This window comes from Lathamus discolor, chromosome 15, assembly GCF_037157495.1.
Source record: "Lathamus discolor isolate bLatDis1 chromosome 15, bLatDis1.hap1, whole genome shotgun sequence".
NCBI lineage: Eukaryota > Metazoa > Chordata > Aves > Psittaciformes > Psittacidae > Lathamus > Lathamus discolor.
Genome location: NC_088898.1, coordinates 10,775,298 through 10,793,506, shown reverse-complemented (window position 1 = coordinate 10,793,506; position 18,209 = coordinate 10,775,298). Strand labels below are relative to the sequence as shown.

The following is an 18,209-nucleotide window of genomic DNA, read 5'->3' as shown; positions in this document are numbered from 1 at the left end:
GAAGAAATGTGCAAAAGTCCTCACCCCTGAAACCTGCCTTTGGGAGGAGGCAGCAAACTCCTCCTTGGCTTTGTGTGCCTGCCCAAGCCTCCTGCCCCCTCCCAGGAGCCCACAACAGTGCTCAGAGCTCCCCTCACACCCTGCGGCCCAGCTCTGAGCATCCCCAAGCCACACATGATCTGCCCCTACAGTGAAGGCTGCTCAGGACGCTTCAGTTCTCAGCACTTCATTCTGTTGATGGGAAATATTCATGTCTTTGCGAGTGTTTAGCTCCAGGGGCTCCCCAGCCCATGCAGCTCCCATGTGAATGCTTCCAGCTTTGGGAGAACAGAAAAATTAGAGGGCTGCTTTCCAACTTGCCAGATGTGGCTTTCAAATCAAATGGCTTCGGGAGGAGCTCTGGGGGATGCTGAAGAAGCCAAAGCCAGAGTTGGCCCAGTTTTGTCAATGCAGCGTGCAGGGGCAGGAGCTGAGTGGCACCAGAGCTTCTGCTGCACTTGATGTGCTTCACCCCAGGAGCCAGCTGGCAGGTTGGAGCATGGAGCTGGGTGTGCTCCAGCACTCACCAGAACAGATAATTGGTGGTTAGGGCTCAAACAGAAAATCCAGAGCATAGGAATGTGACAGCAAAACCCGTGCCCTCCTGCCATGTGTGACTGATACTTGCCAGAAAAAAAAACCAAAACCTTCTGAGGACAGATAGAAAGATCAATTGCACAATATCTATTATGAAACCAACCTAAAAAAGAATGGAAACATGATGAAACAAGGCTAAATGCCCCTGGTTCTGACGAGTGCACTGTTTTTCTCTGCTTCCCTAAAGGTATCTATAATGTTACTTGCAAGTCAGCATATCTGAAAAGCAAGACACAGTTTCAAGGTGGGCTTCCCAGAAAGACAAGCACACAGGGAGCAAAAACGTCTAGCAAAAAACGTCATTGAGAGTCGTTGTGGCCAACAACCAAGTTCTACGAGGCTTCCTGCAGTCCTGTGGATTGCCTTGCACTTCCCATCCCAGTCGCCATGTCAACTCCCATCTGATCTAATGCAGAGATGTGCTAGAATGATCCAGCCTTCTCCTTCACCTGTTTTCCTACAAACTTTGTGTTTTCCGCCTCTTGAAGCAGATGAACCCTCTCTACCATGACCACTGCTCCTGTATGTGTCAAACCTGCAGAGAGAAGCATTTCAGCCTTAGCTGGTTAGATCAGCAAACTCAGAAGCATTAGAAATTGGGGGTAACTGTAACCACTGCTTCAAACCCCAAGCCAACCCTTTAGTGGAGCTCAGGTTGCTATGTACCAGCCAAGACTCTCAGTATATCCCAAAAATAAATACAGAGACAGTAACCAGCAGAAGCCACAGTTACCTCATCAATGCTCAATTATCCTCAGTTTGCACAACTGATGGAAACATATCCTGCTTCATGCACTCTTGTTTCCCCTTTGTCTCTTTCCCAGCTGCCTTGGGAGGGGTCCCTGTAAGTCATTGCCCAGCTTTGCCTGAAACAGGACAGCTCCTGCTTCAACACTAGCGCATCTGCCTACCCTGGAAAGAGTGGAGCTCAGCCCCAAGGGCAGCACCAGCCACACTGCCTGCCCAGGAGGGACAAGAGCTGAGACCCGAGGATAGCACCAGCCCCACTGCCTGCAAGGGGGAGACAGGAGCTGAGCCCCAAGTCCAGCACCAGCCCTGCTGCCAGTAGAGCACTGCACAGGATCTGATCCCCAAGGCCAGCACCAGCCCTAATGCCGGCCCATGGGGACAGGAGCTGAGCCCTGAGACAAGCACCAACCCGCTACCTGCACAGGGAGGACAGGAGCTGAGCCCCGAGACCAGCTCCGGATCCACAGCCTGCTTGGAGGGGACAGGAGCTGAACCCCGAGGTCAGCACCAGCTTCACTGCCTGCCCAGGGGGATTGGAGCTGAGCACTGAGGCCAGCACCAGCCCCGCTGAATGCTGAAGCTGGGACAGGATCTGAGCCCCAAGACCAGCACCAGCCCTGATGCCTGCACTGGTGGGGAGAGGATCTAATCCCTGAGGCCAGCACCAGCCCCGCTGCCTGCCCAGGTGTGGACAGGAGCTTAGCACTGAGGCCAGCTCCAGACCAGCTGTCTGCCCATGTGGGACAGGAGCTGAGCCTCGAGGCCAGCACCAGCCCCGCTTCCTGCATGGCTGGGGACAGGAGCTGAGCCCCAAAGCCAGCACCAGCTCCGCTGACTGCCCAGAGGAACAGGAGCTGAGCCCCGAGACCAGCACCAGCCCCTCTGCCTGCCCGCAGCTACTCCTCCATCCGCAGCAGCCCCATCCAGCACTGGTGCTGCAGCAGTTGCAGACTCACTCCCAGGCACCTCAAGCACTTCCCTGTCTGGTTGAGTCCAGACTGTTCCAGCTTTTTCCCATCTCCCACCCCAGGCAGCAGGAAGATTCGCTGCAGGAGCCAGGGGAGGCTGTGGCTGAGCTTCTGTTCCCCACTGGGCAGAGGCTACCCACGGTAGGACCCAGTGTTCTTGGAAGCAGGCCAGCAGCTCCCAGGACTCCTGCACACAAGCCAAGAGGCCGCCCTGCGGGTGATGCTCAAGACGGCCAAAGGAGCTGGGCCAGCAGCAGACCCTCGGGATCAGAAGGCTCTGCTCTGCACCCAGAAGCCTTCCTCAAACTCCTGAGCGTGACAGAAAGCATCTGGCATTGCTATGCTCTCCATGCTTCCTTTTCTTACCTGTCCTGCTGCTCGCCTCACCTTTCCCTCCCAGTTCTGCTGGTGTCAGTCTGGAGGGAGAGGGGATGAAATCCACAGCCTTGGGGCATGGTCTCCCTCCAGCCCCTCAGAGGCATAGGGCAGGATTGTACCAATCCCTTACATCAAGAGATAATGCTGGGCTCTGTGCTTCAGTACTGAAATCACTGTTGCTTTTTGGGTTCTCCTCACTCCGCTGAAGCAAACTGAGACAGGCTGTCCACCTTTCAGGCACTGAAAGCCGCTCTAAGGGTGTGCGGGTACGCCCCCGCAGCATCTCCATGCCCTTCCCTTCCCTTGCCAGAGTTGAGGCTTTCTTCCCCTGTTCAGACAGGACTCGCAGCCTGCCCCTCTGCGAGGGATGTCTGTTTACTCCCAACGGTTGTATCCAGTCTCCTGCGTAACTATATTGGCATTCTTCCCCTACAACAGGTTTCCAATAGGTCATGTAAATATTTACCCAAACCTTTCACGTGAGGCCTTCAAGAAGTTCACCCTGTCTGAACCCTAACCTGAACCCTAACCCTAACCCTTTCAGTTGCTCCTTTTGTTTCAGTCACAGTCCCATGTCTGTGTGCATCTCAGTTCTCAATTACTCAGCTCTATAGTGGGTATCTTGGGTTGCTGCTTCTCATAGAAATTTCTGACTATATCTCCATTCCAGGAGGTGAACCTGTGCAATTCTTTGCACCAAATCAAGCGTTACTTCTCTGCGTCGCTTTTCCAGGCAGCTGGCATGCCCCAACAGCCCAGCCTTGGCTTTGCCCTTGTTTATCCTCTCTGAAAGAAGTTCTTCCCTGTGAGGGTGCTGAGCTGCTGACAGTGTTCAAGGCCAGGCTGGACACAGGGGCTTGGAGCAAGCTGCTCCAGAGGAAGGGGTTGGAACTGGATGAGCCAAACCAGTCTGGGATTCTGTGATCATTTTCCCCATGTGCAAGTGGAGTTCCCTTCGCTGCAGCTTGTGCTCGTTGCCTTTTCACGGTGTATAGAAGAGCCCTGCACTCCGCACCCCCGACGTAACTGCCCTAGGAGGCTGCAGCTGGACTCCCCCATTCAACCCTCTCGCCCCGCTTCCCTCCGCCCCTCCGATCCCCGGGGCCGAGCAGGGCGTCCCCTCCGGGTGTTCCCGGCTGCATTCCAGGGGAGATCCCGTGCGGGTGTCGGCTGTGTCCCCGCCCCGCTCTCCCATGGGGCACCTCCCCGGCCGCTCTATAAGGGGTGGCGGCGGCGGGACCGGCTGCGCTATGGGGAGCGGGTGGTGCGGCGCGGCGCTGCTGGCTGCGGGCCCGGGGCGAGGGGCGCTGCTCTTCCTCCTTTTCCTCCTCTTCCTCCTCCTCGCTGTGCTGCTGCTGCTGGGCTGCTGCCGGCCGCTGTCGCTGCGGCGCGGCCCCGGGCGGGTGGGATACGTGCCATGCCCCGGGCTGAGCCGCGCCCGCCGCGCCCGCCGCCCCGGCGCCCCGCCGCCGCCCTTCCCCAACGGCTGGTACCGGCTGCTCGACTCGGCGCAGCTGCCCCGCGGCGCCGCCCGCAGCCTCGCCCTGCTCGGTGAGTGCCCGGCGCCGCATCACCCCCGGGGCGGGGGGGTCGGGACCTGGGCGGAGTGCGGGGCACGGCACACACCCCCGGGAACGGAGCTGGGGCACCGGGCATCCCCGCCTGGGCACGGAGCATCTAGCGCAGCGCTGGCACACCCCGCCCAGCCGGTGTCCGCACGGGACATCCCTGCCAGGGCATCGGGGCGTGTACCCGGGCGCCCCTGCTCTGGCATTCCTGCTGGGGAGCTGGGACATCCCTGCCCAGACACCCCCACTGGGGCACTGGCACATCCTCACGTGGGTATCCTCATCTGCACGCTGTGTGCAGGGCATCCCTGCCTGGGGGCTCTCCTGTGGCACTGCCACAACTCTGCCTGAGCATCCCTCTCCGGGCAGCCCAGCCAGCGCCAATATAGGAGCACCAAGAGTGTCACAGCCTGGGCCTTTTCAGGGGCTCTGATTATCCCAGTGGGGCGCTGGTGACATCATGGCACAGGGTCCTCAAGAGTGTGCAGGGCTTCCCTGTCTTGGCTTCTTGCTGAGACACCAAAGCATCTCACTGCCTCCCCAGGCAACACTGCCTGCAGCTCCTCATGACCTGGAGGGATTGGGATGGAGCCTCAGACACATGGAGGTACTATGTTTGCCCAGGGTCCCTTTGCCTTGAAGATGATTTTGGACTTGTGCTAGTGCCTTTAATGGGACCTATGTAATCCCATATACACATCCTAAAGAGCTTCCAGCAGCCTGGCTGTTGGGACTCCCTTAGTTGTCTGCCTGAAGTCTGGTTCCTGGCACCCAGTTATGTGAAATGTGCAGGTAAAATCACTTGTGGTGGCAGAGTGACAGTAGCGTACCGGTGCCAGGAAGATTGTCAGGTTTGTGGGTGTCTAAGTTTTTGGAGTCTCCGAGCACAGCCTGGGAACGCAGCCCTGCTCCAGAGGCAGTGAGCTAGGGGAGATGAGAGAATAAATCCCACTTGACTCAGTCCCTGCAAGACTCATCCTTTGGAATGAAGCACCTTCCAAAGCATGGCGCTGAGCACGCAGGAAAGAAGCACTCTGATCCATGGCACACAGGGTGCTTGCTGCAGGGAATCTGCTTGGACACCAGCAAGGCTCCCATGCTGAAGCAGGTTCTCTGAGCTGCTCCCTCCCAAGGCTCTATGTTTCCAACCAAGTGCCCACAATTGCCCAAGGTGGCCTTGGGGTGCTTTATGTCCTATTCTTTCTACAATTGCTGCTTATTTTCCATAAAATAAATAGTCTAATTTAATAAGAAACCATCAGTATGAGGCTGTTAATGCTCTAACGTTCACCTGCAACAGAATTTTCACTGTATCTTAGGCCAGGATGCTGTCCTCCCAAAAGGAGACACATCAGATTTGAGGCACAGCCAGAGCAAAGATCAGCATCTCCTCTGGCTCTGCTGGCTCCAGAGCGCAAAGGCTGGAGGCAAAAGCAGCGCTCACTCAGGAGCCCAGGATGAGGTTCTTGGACAGCCCAGCAGTGTGGCCAGACCCTTGCCCATGAGCACTGCTTCAGATCTTCCTGCCTGCATGAAGGAAAGGTCCAGAGGTGGGACCTTCTTGGGGTAAAATCTTCTTAAAACTGGTGGGTGAAGCACAAGGCTGAAGCAGTGCTTCTTAGTGCCCTGCTGCAAGTGCTGTAGCTGCAGTGTCTGCCCCATCTAAAGCTGCTCCTCTGTTTCCGCACTGCTGCTACTCCTGGTGAACGTGTAAGGCAGAAACCTTTTCCCTGCCTTCCCCCTCAGGTCAGGTAGAGAGGCATGTTAGAGACTGAACAAAACACTGATGCTTCAGAATGAATCCCTATTACCTGGGGCAGAGGGAAGGATCAGCACCTCAGGTGCCTCCACTCCCTTGTGCCTGCTGCCAGCAGATGTGTGGAGCCTTCCAGAAAGCCTTCAGGGATAACGGAGCCAGGTGTCCTGGTAAGGAGGGATCTCCAGGCACTGGGGAACAGCTCAAACAGCTCATTTGTGCCAGGTATCAGAAATAGTCCTTCGAGAAAGGAAAGGCTGGAAAGATTGCAGGGTTTCCTTTTCTTTGCCCAGACCACAGAACTTCAGTCAAGGAAGTTGATTCCTTGACTGGAAATTGGAAAGGAAAGCGGTTGTGGGTGGGATAGCTCCCAGTGTCACTTGTCAGCAGTGTGGCTGCATAGGAAAACACACGCAGAGCTTGGCTCCCAGAGTTTAGTTTGCTCTTATTTCTCACTAGCTGAGCTTTAAGTTACAGCAACTGCTATATGGAGCAGATTTCAGCAGCTATGAAATCTGAATACTTACATGCATAACCTGAAGCACAGTATGGAAGGGAGGACCTGGCCTTCAACTGAGTGGCCACATGTGTGAACAGCCCCCAAGTGCTTCTGAGCTCCCAGATCAGCCGTGTCCCCTCCCAAGGAGGACAAGGCTTGGGGGGACACTGAAGCAGGTCTGGCTTTGCCTTCAGATCAAGTCACCAATGAGCAGCCTCTCTCCTTGGAGCTGCTAGCAGGGCTGTGGGTGCTGGCAGGGCTGCAGTGCTGCAGCACCCCCAGAGCAGCAGTGTGCCAGGCCAGGAAAGAGTCTGGCACCTCTTCAGTCCCTGCGGAAAGAGCATTCCTTTAGGTGATCCTGCAGCATGACATCCAGCTGTGGTTGCCTTGCACAGCTGCCTGGAGCAGTGCTGTGACCAGACCTATAGCTCCAGCCCAGGTACTAGCAGTGGTGCCCTGGGGTGGAGGGGAAGAAGGTGATCCCAGAACTGAGCAGGGACAGATCCCAGCCTGGCAAACCTCACCAAGCACAAGGAATCAGACTCAGTGATGGAAAAAACCAAGTCTGAATGCTGGGGCAATGCAGGCCCAGCTTCTCCAGCACTAACTCTCCACTCCCTGCATGGAACAGGGTCAGGGGCTCCCTGTGCACCACTACAAAAGTCCCTTTTCCCAAGGAGATGTCCGTGCTCAGGGTCACAGCACCCTGCAGCCCCTGCCTGAGGAAGGGATTTGCTGCTGAGCTGAGGTGTGGATGGCTCTTGGGGTTCAAGAGCAAACAGGTGAAGGGCTTCTCCTTCCATTTACCATTCCCAGTGAACCAAATACAGGAGCCCATGAACTCTCCTCAACGCGTCACTGGCAAAGGGATGGGAATGGAGTCATTAATTGCAGCCATTGCTCTTCTCTCTGTATCTTTCCCTTAGCTTAAGAAGCATCCTGAATCTTTAAGCATTTTTGCGATGGTGCTTTTTATCCTGCGGCTGAAACTGGCTCCAAGAACTCAAACCCCAAAGGCCCGAGGGTTAAAGCCATGAGAGTTTAGCGATGACCAGGAGAAATTATGCTTCCCCCGGCTGGAACAAGGTGATGCCCTTCGGCTGGGATGTTTCTGTGCTACAGCAGCCCCTGGGGACACGGGTGACGGGCGCTTCACCCCTCGGGGATGGCTCTGAAACCCGGCAGCGAGCTGGTGGCCACCACACCATGGGCATTTGCCTCCGGAGCTGCCACCCCAGTTTTGCACAGCCCTTTCCGCCCTGGTTGGCAGCTGCCTGGTGCCACCTCGTGGTTAAAGAACCTCTCCGGTTATTTCTGTCCTGACAGGAGCCCTCCAGCAGTCATCTTCAGCAGGATGTTTCTGCATCCCGTTGCACAGGCAGATAACTGCAGTGTTGGGTCAAAGCACCCGCTGGCGCTGCCTGTGCGGAAGGGGCCAGTGTGTCTTCAGAGAATCCTGACATCATTAGAGCTGAAGGGACCTCTGGGATCATCCTGTGCATCCCCCTGCCAGGGCAGTGCCACCCAGGGCAGGTCACACAGGAACGTGTCCATGGTGGGTTTGGGATGGCTCCAGAGAGGGAGGCTCCACAACCCCCATGGGCAGCCTGTGCCAGGGCTCTGCCACCCTCAAAGGAAAGTTCTTCCTCATGTCGAGGTGACACTTATCATGTTTTAGTTTATGGCCATTGCTCCTCATCCTGTTGCTGGGCACCACTGAAAGAGTCTGGCACCATCCTGCTGGCACCCACCTTTGAGATACTGATCTGCACTGATGGGATCCCCTCTCAGGCTGCTTTTCTCCAGACTAACCAGGCCCAGCTCCTGCAATCTCTCTTCATAAGAGAGATGCTCCAGATCCTTGATCTCCTTGTTGGTCTCTGCTGGACCATCTCCAGCAGCTCCTTGTCTTTCTTGTTCTGAGGAACCCAGCACTGGACATAGTACTTCAGATGTGGCCTCAGCAGGGCTGAATAGAGGCGGAGGAATCACCTCCTCGACCTGCTGGCCACAGGTCTTCCCTGGTTCCCCTCATATGAGGGCAGCGTTTTTACACTCTCACCCTCCTCTGTTTCTGCAGGAGAGCAGCTCGCTGCATTTCGCACCCAGGATGGCCAGGCCTTTGTGGTGGATGCTTACTGCCCTCACCTTGGAGCCAACCTGGCTGCTGGTGGCCGTGTTGTGGGCAACTGCATCGAGTGCCCGTTCCATGGCTGGCGCTTTCGGGGAGAAGATGGAAAATGCACCAGCATCCCCTATGTTGAAAAAGGTGAGGGAGCACCCCCCAGATCTGCAGAACCAGGAGTGTCCTGTGTGCCCTCATCAAAGGGGAAAGTGATCTTTATAATAACTCCCCCTTCATCCTGCTCCCCTATTTCACGCAGCACCCTGTTTCCTCCTGAGCTGTCTGTGTTGCGGCATAATGTTCCAGTGGCCTTTCCTATGTAAGATGATAGCTGGCTCTTCACTTAAATAACCACCTTCTTGACTTTGACAGTCCCACAACTCTTGAGTTCAGCAAACAGGGTGTAAAAGCTTTTTAACTCTTGAGTGAGCCATTGCAGCAGCAGGGATGGATCCTGAGGAGTTACTGGGGTTCAGGTATCATTCTGTGCTCTATAGTGACAGCTTATACCACATCGTCCTGAGACAGGTTAGTTTTACCCTACTGATGATGTGTTGTTGCAATAGTAATCCTGCTCAGTACGAGAGGAACCGCAGGTTCAGACCCCTGGTGCGTGCGCTTGGCTGAGGAGCCAGTGGCGCGAGGCTACCATCTGCGGGCTTATGACTGAACGCCTCTAAGGCAGAATCCCCCCTAGACGTAGCGATACCGCAGCGCCGCCGGCGCCTCGGTGGGCTTGCGATAGCGGTCGCTCGAGACTGACCCAGGGAATGACAGTTTTGCTCAGAATGTGCTGGTTAAAGCCCATCCTGAATCTTCGTTAGCGAAGGCAGGCCTTCCTCACAGGAGAAGGAAAACTCCTATCTTCAAACCCGGGCTGATGGAGCTCGTCCAGCCTTGCATGGTCTTCCATCGAAGAGAAGGACACTCTTACAAAACCTACGACCTGTGGACTTTGCTGTCAACATCCTATAGGGATGCTGGGGAGGGACTCTTTGTCAGGGACTGTAGTGACAGGACAAGGGGTAACGGGTTAAAACTTAAACAGGGGAAGTTTAGATTGGATCTGAGGAGGAAATTCTTTCCTGTTAGGGTGGTGAGGCACTGGAATGGGTTGCTCAGGGAGGTTGTGAGTGCTCCATCACTGGCGGTGTTCAAGGCCAGGTTGGATGAAGCCTTGTGTGGGATGGTTTAGTGTGAGGTGTCCCTGCCCATGGCAGGGGGGTTGGAACTGGATGATCTTGAGGTCCTTTCCAACCCGAACTATTCTATGATTCTATGATTCTATCCTAGCTCGCTAGGCCGTGGCAGTTAAACCTCAGGTGTAAAGGGTAGGGGCAGTTCTGCGCAAGCTGTGCCTCACCTAAAAAATCCTCTGCGCAGGCTGGAAGGGCCTATTCTCACTTGTCTGTAATGGACAGGCGAGGGTCGAAGCGGCAGGTGACAGGGTGCATGGGAAGCTGCAGATCCAACCTTGCATGCGGGCGGACCAGCGCATGGGTAGCTCGAGATTGCTCAGGAGATGGCAGTCCTGATCGGGCACTCCCTGATTGCCTAAGCACCCTTTTCCAACCAGATTTGCACCTCCCACATGCCCTTGGTCATCGTGCTTGTAGTAAGCGTGGTCAAAGCCCTTCCCAAATTTCGCTCGCGAAGCCAAGCCATCAATCCATACCACATCAGTGCTTAAATGTGTCACATTAGCATGACAGAACGGTCTCTCGATGCCAGTTTTGGCTTCTTTGAAGGCTTGAAGGGAAGTTTTGGTTGGAATCCAGGAAAGCTCATCACAAACCTTTCAGATATGGTTTGCGTTGACTGCGTAGGAAGAATGTCTTAATGTCTTACTTAAAGTTCACTGGTAACAGTTGATCTGGCTGCACAAAGTAGTTTAAATCACCAATTGTAGATGTGGCTGAAACCAGAAAACTCACCTTGAACTTGGCTTGTTATTTTGGCTTAGCTATTTTCTTGGGAAGTTCAGCTTTCTTGTCGGATTGATTGGGATGGCAATGAAAACATCAAGTGCAGCAAAAGTCAGTCTTTCTACTAAACAGACTATTTTTCCCAAAGTGAAAGAAACATGCCATCTATATGGATAGGGTAAGTAATTTATAGATGTGCCAAACAGCAGTTCCTGGGGTTTTGTGTGCTATTTTCAGAGAGAAGATTAATACTGTCTTTTTTCCCCATACGTACTTAACTCAGGAGCTGCATGGAAGTGAAAATTTGGTTCCAAGCAATAAGCAGTGATGAGTTCCAGCACAAAATGAGAGTGAATGTTCTGGACATACTCAAAGGCTTGCCAAGATGCAGTTTCATCTCAAATGTCTGTATTCAAAGTCATTGTTACCCATAGCTATTGAAAGAACAAAACTGCAGAGAGCTGCCCTGCTCCCATACACACAAATGGGTCAGGGTGGTTTAAACAGATTTAAAAGCCACCTGTGCTCATACAGGTCACTGTGATGGAGAAAGATTTTGGAGACTCAGATGCACAGCTCCTCCAGCACTAGGCTTGCAGGGGACCAACAGTGAAGGAGAGCCATGGAGCCCAGTGTGCTGCCAGATGGAGCTGGGGAAGGGTCCAGAGCACAGGTCCTGTGAGGAGCTGCAGATGGAACTTGGGGTGTTCAGCCTGGAAACAAGCAGGCTCAGGGGGGACCTGATGGCTCCCTACAAGTGCCTGACAGGAGGATGGAGCCAGGAGGAGCTGGGCTCTGCTCCCAAGGAACAAGGGATGGGACAAGAGGAACCGGCCTCAAGCTGCACCAGGGCAGGTTTAGATGGAGCTGAAGAACAATTCCTGCCGCAGAGGGTGCTCAGCATTGGAACAGGCTGCCCAGGGCAGGGCTGCAGGCACCGGCCCTGCAAGGGTTCACACCCCGTGGAGACGAGGCCTCAGTGCCGTGGGTTAGGGGTGGCCTTGGCAGTGCTGGGGTAAGGGTTGGACTGGATGAGTTTAAAGATAATTTCTAATCTAAATGATGTTGGAGCGAGTGCAGAGGAGGCCATGGAGCTGCTGCGAGGGCTGGAGCAGCTCTGCTCTGGAGCCAGGCTGAGAGAGCTGGGCTGGGGCAGCCTGGAGAAGAGAAGGCTCCTGAAGGGGAGACCTGAGAGCAGCTCCAGTGCCTAAAGGGGCTGCAGGGAACCTGGAGAGGGGCTTGGGACAAGGGCCTGTAGGGACAGGCCAAGGGGAATGGCTTGAACCTGCCCGAGGGGAGACTGAGCTGAGCTCTTAGGCAGAAGCTCTTCCCTGGGAGGGTGCTGAGGCGCTGGCACAGGGTGCCCAGAGAAGCTGTGGCTGCCCCATCCCTGGCAGTGTCCAAGGCCAGGTTGGACACAGGGGCTTGGAGCAAGCTGCTCCAGTGGAAGGGGTCCCTGCCCGTGGCAGGGGTTGGAGCTGGAGGAGCTTTAAGGTCCCTTCCAACCCAAACCAGGCTGGGGTTCTGTGACTATGTGGGGCAGATGATGCCCTTTTCACAATTTAACAAGTTGCATCTCACCCTAAGGACAAGATTTTCTCAGTCAGAAAGCACAGTGATGGTCTCCTCCTGACCCCTCTGATATTCATTGACTGAAAGAGAAATATAATTTCTCCTGTTATTTCACCCCCCACACGACTGTACAAGGCTGAATGATAAGGGAGCACTTTCCCCTGCACTTGTTTGCAAATCAGAAAAAAACATGAAGGCAAAAGCCTTTCAATCCAGTCAAAACTCAATTTTCTGACAATTGGGTGAGCATAAACACTAAAATTCATGTCACTGGAAAGAGCAGGTCTGGTCTTAAAGTAACACATCATACTGCAGTACTGTGACGGAGAATGACTTTAGCTCGAGAGGCAGAGATGGCTTTTACTGTCTACACCTCTAACTAAAAGCATCTCCTTTAGCTCTTTGAAGCTTGGGGAGGGTCCATCGATGCAGGAGACGTTTACTGATTTGCACAGTTTTAAGAGCAGTGAAGGAGGCTGCAGAGCAGCCAGCCCTGCTTCTTCCTCTATCAAACCTCGTGAATTTTGAAAGCTATGAAAACACCCAGCTGAAATAAAAGTGACCTAAGCAAACTCGCCTGCGAATTGTAGAGGCTGCTGTCATTCTTCAGCAGCCTGAAAGCTGGGGAAGTGTCACAAGAGAGACTGTGCCACATGGCTTTCTCCCATAAAGATAACCTCTGAGCCGTGGCTGAGGACAAGGTGACCCTTAGTGCCAGCATCAGCTTTGGCGATGCCGCTTTTAACTGAGTCCTTTCTGTGCTCCTCAGTGCCAGAGTTGGCGAGGGTCCGGACCTGGCCGTGCTGCGAGGTGAACGGGATGCTGCTGCTCTGGTACCACTGCGAGGGGCTTGGGCCCACGTGGGCAGTGCCCGAGCAGCTTGAGATCACCACCAAAGAGTGGGTGTTCCGCGGGCAGACGGAGCACGTGGTTGGCGCACACATCCAGGTAGGGAGCCTGGTCCCTCTGTGGAGAATGTCCATGGTCCATGCCTGGGTCCACTCCTATGGACCAGTTCAAGAACATCTCCCCCCCACCCTGAGAGAGCTGGGCTGGTTCAGCCTGGAGAAGAGAAGGCTGCTTAAGGGGAGACACAAGGGCTTGGAGCAACTGCTCTAGTGGAAGGGGTCCCTGCCCGTGGCAGAGAGTTGGAGCTTTAAGGTGCCTTCCAACACAAACCAGTCTGGGATTCCATGAATTAACCAGGCCCTGCCTGCGCTCAGTGTCATCGCTGCTACTGGCAGAGCTCAGACCTAGAAATACACCCTGTGCCTTACCGAGATTATGGCATATGTTCCCCAAACACGGACTGTGAGCTTCTCAAGTAGGGAGCAGATGTTCTGGGTACTTAAAGGGAATCTGTTAATTTGCTTTGACTTATAACTGATGTAATTTAAGAAAAGATTCTCTCCCAACTGCGGCAGTTACTGTCAGGAGGCTTTTGAGCTCATCACTCACCGAAATGGGAACGCAGTTACTTTGCTGTTAATCTTCATAAGCACCATCATATGCTGAGAAATGTGCCATGGAGAACAAAGTGGTTCTTGTCTCCATTACCCTTCAGTGGAAATCAGGTGGAAAAAGGGGACTGGTGTGTGGCATTTAATGGAAGGGTCCCCGGCCGGGTCCTGCAGGGGCAGCCGCGGGTGGAGAGCGGCGGGAGGCAGTGGCAGGTTTGAAGCTGAGCGATCCCTGGTGGTCCCTGGGAGGTTTTCATGTGCTTTCCACTGAGCAGAACACTTCTGTGCATAAAAATCAGTGACAAAACTGACCCTTCATCCAGAGTGCATTTCTCTCCGAGGCAGCGCCTGCCTGCTGCCTACATCATGACTGAGGTGAGCGGGTGAGAAAGGAATGGAGAGATTCAAAGTGAAGGTACATGAGACACAGGAGATACAGCTCTGGGAGTGTGCAGAGGAGGTGAGAGGCAGGGAGAGTCTGGGAGACTGATGATGGAGTAGTAATACTTACTTCATGTCTGCTTTTCAGTGCAGGCCACTGAAGGCAGGTCTCGGCTGGGGCCAGTCTGTGCTACTTGCCAAGCTGGTGGGAAGCTGCTGTACTTGACTAATAAAGCAGTTAAAACTTCTCAAGAAGTGCCATATTATGAGCAGGTTGATGGGGTTGAGAGCTTTAAATGTATGTGAAAGCTACTTTAGAAGCACAGACACAAAAATGCTTTATTCCTTCCAATTATTACAGGGGTAAACGAGGGACTTAACTGGAGTCCCAACTGCTTCAGAAGTTAACGTGCATAGACTGAGCTTAAAACGAGCCCTGAATTTTCTGAGTCTCATGTTCAAATTATTCCTACACACCAGTCAAGAACTGGTCCCAGTGTGCGCTGAGGCCTCTTCCTCCACACACTCGGTTGCTTCTCACTGCTCCGTGTCCCTGTGAGCATCTCTGCTGTGCCTGGGGCAGCACGTCCTGCCCCGTGCTGTGGTCACCCTGGTGCTGTCAAGTACAGGCAGCTCCCACCCAGGTCAGCTCCTGCTAATGGCAACTTATTCCCCGTGGCAGGAAATCCCAGAGAACGCAGCCGACTCGGCTCACCTGGCTTTCCTCCATGGACCAGCCATTCTGGGCGGATCTGACCTAAGATACACGAGGTCCAAGCTGTGGGATTTTATGAAGCACAACTGGAAGGTAAGACTCCAGCTCTCCTCTAAGCCATGAGGAGGTCAAGTGTTTCAAACCAGGCCCCATTTCTGCTTTAAAGCATCAGTCCCACCTCACCCCCTCTGCTGCATTGCCTCATCTTCAGGTCCAGTCTCTTTCTTGTGTCTGAGAGTTTTTGCTGCACTCCCTCATCTCTCGATGGTCTTCACAGCCAGCTTTTGTCACCATTTCTCTGCTACTGTACCCGATCTCTTGTGCTGAGCTGATCTTTCTCCACCCCTCCAGGCGGAGTGGTGGCCTGAGCCAGAGCCCAACAAGCATTGCTCCCGGATGCTGCTGCAACACACTGCAACCTTTTTTGGGAAGCACTTCTCCCTGATGGATTTGACAGTTTCAGCCAGGCAGGTATGTCCCATGCTAAGGGGCTTTGTCACCCGAAAGGCTGAGTCCTTGCCTGTCCTGCCCAGAGCTGCCTTTCCTACCATGTACGTAGATGCACAGTCCGAAAACTACATGCAGGCCCCGGGGATGCTCCACTGCTGGGCAGGATGGAGAAAGGGAAGGTTCATAAGGACTGCTGTGCTCACAAAAGATGGGAATAAGAAAAAGCTGGTACCTGAGCACACACTGGTGACAATCCTGAGGGACCTTCCTACCACGATGCCACAGCTCAGAGTCACAGACTGGTTTGGGTTGGAAGGGACCCAAAGGGAGGTGTCCATGCCCATAGCAGGGGTTGGAACCAGCTGATCTTCAGGTCCTTTCCAACCCAAACCACTCTGTGATTCTGTGATTCCTTATTACAAAATCAGAGCAATACAAAACAAGTCATGGTACAAAACTTTGATAAGAGATGAATCTCACTGTAATGAGGGAATTATCACAAAGTGGATGTTGACTGTATGGTCGGTTCTTTGATCCGTGCTATTTAGCACTGATATCGATGAACAGGAGAAAAAAAAAAAAAAAAGACATTAAAATAACCTTACAAAGATTCTGTATTCAACCAGACATTAAAGTAGTAAATGAAGTAGCCAAAACCCCCAACAATTTCTGCGCTCCTTCAAAGAACCAAGTATCACCATGCAGCTGCATGTCTGCATGCACATCAGAGAGCACAGAACGTGTCGTGCCAGATAGAAGGCTGAACCTGATTTCAGCTAAAACCCGAAGTGACTGTTGTAACTGCAAAGGAGAAAGCCAGAGCAGGAGCAGGGATGTTGTATTACCTGCACACTGTATTGCAATTGCTGCTATTGAGATCAGAGCCTAACAATCCAATACGGCTGCTCATGACCTGATGGTAATTCAGTGATGAACGACAAGACCAAGTGAAAATTTGGAAGCATTTCCTACAAGATTAGAGTTGAAATTTGGGGAAATCAGTCGAGCACTGGAAACCCTCATGAATTCCCATGGGCCCACAGCAAAGCCACCCAGCCCGGACACATCTGTGGATGACCCAGGCCGATGCGGGCTGCCTGGCTCTGCTGGATCTGCCCTGACCTGGGGAGCACCACCAAGTGGGAAGCGTCCTGTGAATCCTGAGGCATAGCTTTGGCTTTGTGCTATCATCTGGTGAAAAGGCAGAGTAAAGGGGGACTCGAGCACAGCCTAGGAGACATCTCAGGCAGGTCCGAAGCTGTGGTACTTGCTGTACCACTGGGGGCTTTTCCTTGAGGGTGCTCTGTTGCTCTGCAGGTAGGGCCAGGACTGGTTTTCCTGCTCTTTGAACACACTTTCCTGGGCCGTGGGATCATCCTGCAGACGGTGACACCCCTGGAGCCTCTCCTGCAGAACGTGGTCCACAAAATCTACTACCAGAAGAACATTCCAGCCATAATCCCCAAGTTCATCCTGAGAGCAGAGTGCATCCAGGTAAAGCCTCTGACGAAGAGCAGCCAAAGGTGGCTCTCTGGAGCTTGGTGGCCAAGAATTGTGAGAATGAAGAGCAGTTACTGAAGTGGGCTCCAATACATGTGGCAAAGCACCCATGGGCAAGCTCCTTTCAGAGCTTGGTTTGAGCTTTCATTTTTGGTAGCCCCAAAAATGAAAGGGGAGGTTTAGCAAAGAGGGTCCCTGCACTGGGTCGTCTGTTGAGGGTGGCAGAGAGGTGCTGTCCCTCTCTTGGGGATGGGGAACTGGGGCACAAGGATTGGGCAACCTGTCCCAGGCTGCAGGAAGCCTTTGAGGGAGCTACTAACTGCATCCAGCATCGCAGGATGGTGCTGGAAGCTTATCCTGTCTCCTTTGATGAGAACCGTGCCAAGAAATACTCCTATTGCTAAATTATCATGAGATTTGGCAATTCCTGCCCCTCCTCATGGAGTTTTTTCAGGTCCTTATCACAGGGATTCATGTAAGTGATGGGAGGTCATTCTGGAGGTCTCTAATTCAGTATCTCAGTTAGGATGTCTTGCCAGATTCAGGTCAAACATGGCCTTGAAGGCCTCCTCCTTCAAACCAGAGAGGGTTTCACTGGCACTACAGTAAAAATTGCCACAAGATGATTTCCAGAGACCAAAAAGCTACCCCAGATCAAACTTAGCTGAGCTAAGGCTCATGTTGTGTAAATGCTGCCTTGATGTTTTGCATCCTACTAATGTGAATGAGCCTCGCTCATTTCTGCAGAGACTTCTTCACAAAGCAAAACTCCATAACCTTACTGAGTGTCTGAGCAGCGCTTAAGATGTGGATGCTCAGTTTGTAATGCCCTAATTGCCTGGAACTTTGGGTACAATGGGGACAGTCTAAGCTGCAAGTGGCTTCTTGTCTGGGAGCTGTAATGGGCTGAGTGTTGCTGGGTGCAGACAGAGCTGTAGCATTACCAGTTACAGATACCACGAGCAGGCACACACTGGCCATCTGGGAGAAGTCAACGCAATGTGCAGGTAGCTCACACAGAAGTAGGAGGTGGTCTGAACTACTACAAGGGAGTTCAGCATCCCCCCTGACCGAGACCATCCTTTTCCCCCCAGTTTGAGCGGGATATAACCATCTGGAATAACAAACAGTACCTGCCCAAGCCGCTGCTGGTCAGGGAGGACTCCAGCATCCAGAAGCACCGGCGCTGGTATTCCCAGTTCTACAGCGAGAAGAGCACAAGGCCACCTGCGCCAAAGGACCTGGAGTGGTGAGGATCCTGCTGCCCGCTGCGGCCAGACGCTATCGGGTGGCTCCTGCCCACCCTCCCTGGCGGCAGCGGTGCTGGGCAGCAGTGATCGGTGTAGCCAGTGTTGGCTGGCAGTGGTTGGGAGCAGAGCCTGAGCCTTGCTGAGCCTCTTCTATCTTCCATGTTCAGGGCACCAAAGCTCAAAGGGTGCGATGTGCTTGCTCTTGTACCTGTGCTGCAATGTATGAACTGAGTGTGAGCTTGAAGTTGCCAGAGCTGCCTTTAAAGTGCCCTTGTC

At 53.6% G+C, this 18,209-nt stretch overlaps 1 protein-coding gene across 1 annotated transcript; it reads left to right on the top strand.

Moving 5' to 3' along the window:
* Nucleotides 1-3,982: 3,982 nt before the first annotated feature.
* LOC136022546 (cholesterol 7-desaturase nvd-like) lies at nt 3,983-17,936 on the top strand. The gene is made up of 7 exons (XM_065696008.1): nt 3,983-4,283; nt 8,636-8,824; nt 12,947-13,125; nt 14,701-14,826; nt 15,085-15,204; nt 16,501-16,677; nt 17,778-17,936. Exons 1-7 carry the CDS (start codon nt 3,983-3,985, stop codon nt 17,934-17,936), a joined length of 1,251 nt encoding a protein of 416 aa, XP_065552080.1.
* The last annotated feature ends 273 nt before the right edge of the window (nt 17,937-18,209 follow it).

What these genes read in the sequence shown, in the direction of transcription:
- LOC136022546 (XM_065696008.1), top strand. Translation starts at nt 3,983, where the DNA reads ATGGGGAGCGGGTGGTGCGGCGCGGCGCTGCTGGCTGCGGGCCCGGGG. An exon ending in CATCCCCTATGTTGAAAAAG is followed by an intron (nt 8,825 to 12,946) that starts GTGAGGGAGCAC and finishes TGTGCTCCTCAG; the next exon opens with TGCCAGAGTTGGCGAGGGTC. An exon ending in TGAGAGCAGAGTGCATCCAG is followed by an intron (nt 16,678 to 17,777) that starts GTAAAGCCTCTG and finishes TTTTCCCCCCAG; the next exon opens with TTTGAGCGGGATATAACCAT.